Below are 5,759 nucleotides of genomic sequence, written 5' to 3' on the forward strand. Positions count from 1 at the left end.
TACAAGCCGCACTCTCGGTTGACGTGCTATAATTTTTCGGTGGGAGGATAGAGAGAGAGAGAGAGAGGAGCGGTGGTGGTGGTAGTGTGTAATAACTGTAATTAAATTAATTTCGCGCGTAATTACTTTATAAAGCATTGTTATTATTTTTGGCTTGAATGTGTTTTTCTCTCTTCTTCTTGCGTGTCTTATCTCTTTCTCTCTTGGTCTTTCTTCTTCTAGCCGCGCGTGCTTTTGCGGTTCGCGCGCGTAATTACAAGGCAAGCTTGCGAGCGAACGCGCGCGCGAGGAGAACGTGTATACCATATAATGTGTAATGTAATGCTACTTTTTTTCCAACTTACGCGATGAGCATCGACGACGACGTGTTTTTTTTTTTTTTTTTTTTTTTTTTTTTTTTTTTTTTTTTTTGAAAAGTGAAATTGTTTTATCGCTTGGCTGCCTTTGGTTTAAAAGGAAATTTAAATATTGATTGATTTTGTGTAAGTGTATATATCCCTCGGATTGCTTTTATTTTTAAATACAAAACTGAGACGTATTGTAATATTTCGTTTAAATATTTTCAATGGTTTACAATATAGAAATAAAAATAAATGGATAGTGACTGCCATCAGTCGTAAACAGAAGTAAAGTATATTAATTTCAAGTGCTTAAAAGATGAATAATTATAGAATATTTTTTGTTTTTTAATGCAGACGGACTTTTGATCAGAGAATTGTTTCTTTTTTTTTTACTATTGGGGAGACTTTTAGATTTTACTCTTGTAGCTATAATTCCAAATCATTTTTTCAAACTCAGGGTCTTTTTTGTACTTTAATTGTTGATTAAAATATCAACGACAATGTCTGCGACAAAATCAAGAAAAAGTATACTTACAGTTTTTAAACTGAATAAAAAAATTTATACTAAAAAGTGTAAATTTTTAAACATTACTTAGAGACAGAGATCTTTAATTACCCCAGATTTGGGTTCGATACAAGAGGACTTACAATATATTACTAGAACATAAACCAATTTTATTCCATTGAATACCAATGTAAAAGTAATTACAATTTTACAAATTATTTGCACAAATTTTTTATATAAATATATAAGAAATAGTTTAATCATCGTGATTATTACCTATTATTGTAATAATATTGCAAATTAATGTATATATAGACATCTCCAGAATTTTTCGATTCCTTCTTGTAATATTGAGTGACTTTTTAATGAATAATTATGACAAATAAGAGCAATATTATGAATGTATTTTGCTACGCCATTACTTTAAAAAGATGAGTATTGGATAAAATTATATACATATAGAGTTATATGCAAAACACTACAATAATTAATAGTGTGTAACTTTTTATTATTCTAATTCGATTTTTAATTGAAAAAAAAAATCTTTAGTCAGCCACCCCCGTTTACCGACTGAGACGAAATTTACCATACGAGTGAAACTACAAGCAACCCAGACATGAACCACAACTCCGAAACCTATTACCACTCGCAAACTTTATTACCAACATTAGTGTTATTGTTGTGGTGTGTGGTCTGCCTAAACATTGTTTTTTTTTCTCTCCACGGTCTATCACATAGTGTTTTCCTCCCCCCTAATGATTCAATAGTTTTGCAACTTTGTTTACTTTTATATAGTCTAACAGCAGGTGAATTTGTCCTTCTGAAACAATAATGCGAAACATTATGTCAGCCGATTGTTCTACTGACTGATAAAAGTATTTTATATAACCTCCAAGCTGCGGTAGACAAGTGTTTTTTTTGAGATGATGATCCAAGGGTATTTAGTTGACTATCATTGACCGATTTCAAAAATAAACTAATTGGTAATGAAAATGTGTCTTCTTTTTGTTTTTAGGTTCAGAAGTGTATGTCGTCTCGGACTCAGGGTCCAGCCACAGGTGCAGCCGCGCCGCTTCTCCAGCAAAGATGCGAGCAACACTGGCACGTCAATCAAAGCAGAATGGAGGAAACGAAGGAACATTATATTCGACAACGAGGTGGGCCGATTGCAGCACGAGTTGGGCAGAGTGGAGAAGATAATGGTGAAGTTCCAACCAACCTCGGAAGAGGACAAAGTCATTGAAATGGCTATGAACAAGAGTCTGTCTACGCCGAGTGATTGTGCCAAGCACGTGTCGGATGATACATACCAGTATGGTGCCATAGCACTGGTCAACGGACAGCCCTGGGACATGAACAGACCCCTGGAACAGAACTGCGATCTTAAGATATTGACCATGAGGATGCCTGAGCAGCTACCGTCCGTCAACTCTGCTTTCTGGCGCACCTGTTCGTTTTTGCTGGGGGCCATGATCGAGTCTTCTTTCAAAGATCACATACAGCTGTACCTTCACAGGTAAGAGTCTTTAAAAGTTCATCCAAAATGTTATGGCTCAAACACTATGTCTTATCAATTTCAATACATTGTAATTTTACTGAATTTTTCAGCTTTCCAAGGCCAAACGTTAAATCCGGTAGTTACGTGCACGACGCAGTTATAGATCTACCTGACTGGAAACCAACAGCCGCGGAAATGCGTGCTTTGTCAGCGCAGTTCGTTAAATTGACAAATGACGCTCTGCCCTTGGAAAGGCTCGAAGTCACGGAATCCTTGGCTCTTGACATGTTCCAGGATAATCCTTACAAAAGTAAACAGATACCGGAAATCGCTAAATTGAATGATGGCAAAGTGATTTTGTATCGAGCGGGTGATCACATCGACATCAGCAAAGGGCCCATGGTAGGCCATACGAGCATCATTGGAAAAACGACCATTGCTGCTGTACACAAGATTCAGTCCGACGAGGTGGATAGGATGTACCGCTTTCAGGGTATATCTGTAGCAAGAGGCACGCACATCAATCACTTTGTCTTCAGTATCCTGGAAGACAGAGCCAAAAATCTCAACGAATCCGTGTGGGTGCCACAGAAACTGCACGTCGAGGCTGAGGAAAGAACCAGCATAGCTGCGAAAAATTAAGAGATTCGAGTGCCGAGAGACACGTGTAAATAAACTTGTGCATTAGATGGATGGTGGAGATCTTAGCTTACGACATTTGTACTGTTTAATCGTCGATATCGAGGAAAAAGACAAATATAAGTATATCATTGAGCAAATAAAGAGATTTTTTAAAACTTGATAAAATTTATTTCTCTGCTTTTTCTCACCTCATTGTCGCCCTTTGTAATATTTTTGTGTATAGAAGTTTCAGTTTGGTTGAGAGAAAAATAAATAAATATAGTTAAAAATACAAATACGTAATAAAACGTTAAAGACGGTCTACCAAGTTATAGTCTTCATCTCGCGAGCGGTAGATTTACAAAAGTAAAAAAAATAATATACGTCAGTCAAACAAATGTAATAAAACGTCGATGTACAAACTTAGTTTAGAAAAAAAAAGAAAATATGGCAAAATGGTTTAAAATCGTAAAATCGAGATAAAGTGACAAAAAAAATGGTAATTTAATGTCTCATTGGAATCTAAGGCGTCGGTGGTTTCTCAGCTCCCAGACAAAAAAGCCGGGTAGCCTATTGGATACGGACGCTGGACAGGATATTGTGAGCCTCAGGTACATTTGTGCTTGTCGATGCTTGCTCGTCACTACTGCATCGTCAATGTTGTCGCATTTCAACAGCGGCCTGTATAAAAAAAAAAAAAAAAAAAAAAAATTGTATTGATAATTTTTGTTTTCTTTACCGTATTTTAAGAACTCTTTATTTCTTACCTCACGGAAAGAGGAGCGAGCTCCGGCGAACACTTGAGCTCGACGTTGATCACAAGATCGTAGCATGGCTTGTCCTCCGGCACCTTCTTCTGCATCCTATCCCTCGCCGAATTCTTCCTCCAAGAGTCAATGATTTTACTATCGTACGCGTACTCGTTCATGTTACCGTAATAATAAAAACGGCCCCCGCACTCGCCGTACCCTACAGGATCAATCGAAACAGCAAGTCCCAAAAACGTTTCATCAAAATTATTTTACTGACCAACAACAACAATATTGATTAAAAAATCCATGTCCAAATCGCTCGTATTTCATGGTTAAAGAAGAAAAAAAAAAGCTTCAAAATACGTACCAGAGTAGGTAGAGCAGGGCAGCTGCCTGGGTGGCGGCAGGGCGTTGGAACTGAAGAACAATTCCCTGTCGTAGTGTTTTCTCTCGAGGTGGTGCTCGTTGATGATCCCGACGAGCCTCCTCAGCCTCAAGTACATGAACCTCTGTTGGTCCCTCCACGAGTCCTCGGTGGCGTTTTTCTGCTCGTCCGGCGCCTCGAGGCACGTAAACCAAGCTCGTCGAAGCACGTATCGAACCTTCATGCTCACCGCCGCCGTGCCCGGGTCGCTCCGCTGCCCCGACAACCGACAGCTCAGCAACTCCCTGCCTATCAAAAGGCAGTCCAGCACGTCGACAGCCTTGCAACCGGAGATCAGGGTGCTCCTGCAACGCGCCATCGAAACACACGCACCCTCGAAACCATCGAAACAATGATTTCGGCCCCAGTAAAAAAAAAAAAAACACGCACTTGTTCACCCTGCGCTCGGACACCTTCTCAAAGTAATTCATGAAGGTCTTGCACGTGAGCGAGAACTCGGCGATCCTCCGCGCCGGCCCGTCCATGCTGATCAAGCACCCTGGCCTCGTCACCGCGTCCTCCAGCATCTCGTCGAGGTCGTCCAGAATCGCCCCCCCGTAGAAACACAACCTGCCAAACGACCGCTCCCCCGTTGGGTGGGTGTAACGCCAGCAACACGCCTTCAGCAGGTCAAACTGAGACTGGACCACGTCGAGGCAGTCGTGCACCCTGCCGAAGAGCGCGCGGTCGAACTCGCGCTTCGACGACACGGACAGGGCGTCCGTTTGCTCGAGAGCCGCGCGGATTCGGGGACCGGCCGAGAGAAAGGCGCCGTTAAGAATTGCCGTGGCCACCGCCGAGCACTTCCTGCGGACCGGCAAGTGATGTATATATACTTTGGCGTATATAGGCTGATGTGCGTGCACTGTTTCGACTTACTTCGAAACGAGCCGCACCGAGCCGGCGATTTCCTTGTACGTTAGAAAGCGAAGCACCATCTCGAGCATCTCCGGGGGTAGCTCGTCGAAGATGCGCTGGGGAGCGGTTCTTCGGGCGTGTTTCGTCTTCTCCTTGGAGGTCGGCCGGGATTGGGATGGCGAGAAAAACGACGGTCTGCGTCGCTTTCGCTCCGACCGCCGGATCATTTTGCGCTCTTTTCTGTACTTCGGAGCAATGGTAGAAACTGTAACGTTCGATGCCTCTGCGATTGCGTTGGGGCTTGTTTCGAATAAAGTATTGTTTTTTTTTTTTTTTTTTTTTTTTTTTTCTGTCTTCGCGAAAATCAACTGGTTTGCGGGCACATTCTTTCGATCGAAGCACTCGGTGGGTTAACTATGTTCCTTTTTTTCTCTTTCTCTCCGAAAGCGATCGGTGTACGACAACAAGACACGAGAGTTTTGGTTAAATCGGCAGTTTGGTTGTTGACGTTTGAGGATCTCTCGGTTAAACAAAAAGCGATCTCAATAGAAATTGAGGTTGTTTGAACGTTAAAACGCTCCGAAATTCGAATAACGGAAATATCGCCAAACAGGCATTGTAGAACTGACAAAATAAGATATATTTACGATAGTTCTTGAGAAAAAATCGCATGTGTTTGAGATTTCCCGCGTTTACCCATATATACGTTGTAGCTTTCGGGTAACGTTAGGTAGTTTGTTGTTGTTGTTGACTACCGGTG

At 41.4% G+C, this 5,759-nt stretch overlaps 2 protein-coding genes across 2 annotated transcripts; one reads left to right on the forward strand and one right to left on the reverse strand.

The window, feature by feature from the left end:
• Positions 1–1,538: 1,538 nt before the first annotated feature.
• Positions 1,539–3,151, forward strand: mRpL39 (mitochondrial ribosomal protein L39). Its single transcript, XM_014362305.2, has 3 exons — positions 1,539–1,783; positions 1,862–2,362; positions 2,455–3,151. Exons 1-3 carry the CDS (start codon positions 1,770–1,772, stop codon positions 2,984–2,986), a joined length of 1,047 nt encoding a protein of 348 aa, XP_014217791.2. The 5' UTR covers positions 1,539–1,769; the 3' UTR covers positions 2,987–3,151.
• Positions 3,152–3,477: 326 nt separating this feature from the next.
• LOC106640954 (uncharacterized) lies at positions 3,478–5,226 on the reverse strand. The gene is made up of 5 exons (XM_089595476.1): positions 5,021–5,226; positions 4,532–4,948; positions 4,085–4,446; positions 3,733–3,934; positions 3,478–3,646 (listed from the first exon to the last, which is right to left on the reverse strand). The coding sequence occupies exons 1-5, from the start codon at positions 5,224–5,226 to the stop codon at positions 3,478–3,480; spliced, it is 1,356 nt and encodes a 451-aa protein (XP_089451602.1).
• Between the last annotated feature and the right edge of the window lie 533 nt (positions 5,227–5,759).

Source organism: Copidosoma floridanum, unplaced genomic scaffold, assembly GCF_036245765.1.
Source record: "Copidosoma floridanum isolate Cflo_tuat_1 unplaced genomic scaffold, Cflo_Japanese_pri ptg000025l, whole genome shotgun sequence".
NCBI lineage: Eukaryota > Metazoa > Arthropoda > Insecta > Hymenoptera > Encyrtidae > Copidosoma > Copidosoma floridanum.

Bases quoted from the DNA above. Each gene is read 5' to 3' on its own strand.
- mRpL39 (XM_014362305.2), top strand. The intron at 2,363-2,454 runs GTAAGAGTCTTT...TGAATTTTTCAG, and splicing joins ATACAGCTGTACCTTCACAG to CTTTCCAAGGCCAAACGTTA.
- LOC106640954 (XM_089595476.1), bottom strand. From the start codon at position 5,226: ATGATCCGGCGGTCGGAGCGAAAGCGACGCAGACCGTCGTTTTTCTCG. The intron at 4,447-4,531 runs GTGCGTGTTTTT...GGCGCGTTGCAG, and splicing joins TCCGAGCGCAGGGTGAACAA to GAGCACCCTGATCTCCGGTT. The intron at 3,647-3,732 runs GTAAGAAATAAA...TTTTTTATACAG, and splicing joins CTCGCTCCTCTTTCCGTGAG to GCCGCTGTTGAAATGCGACA.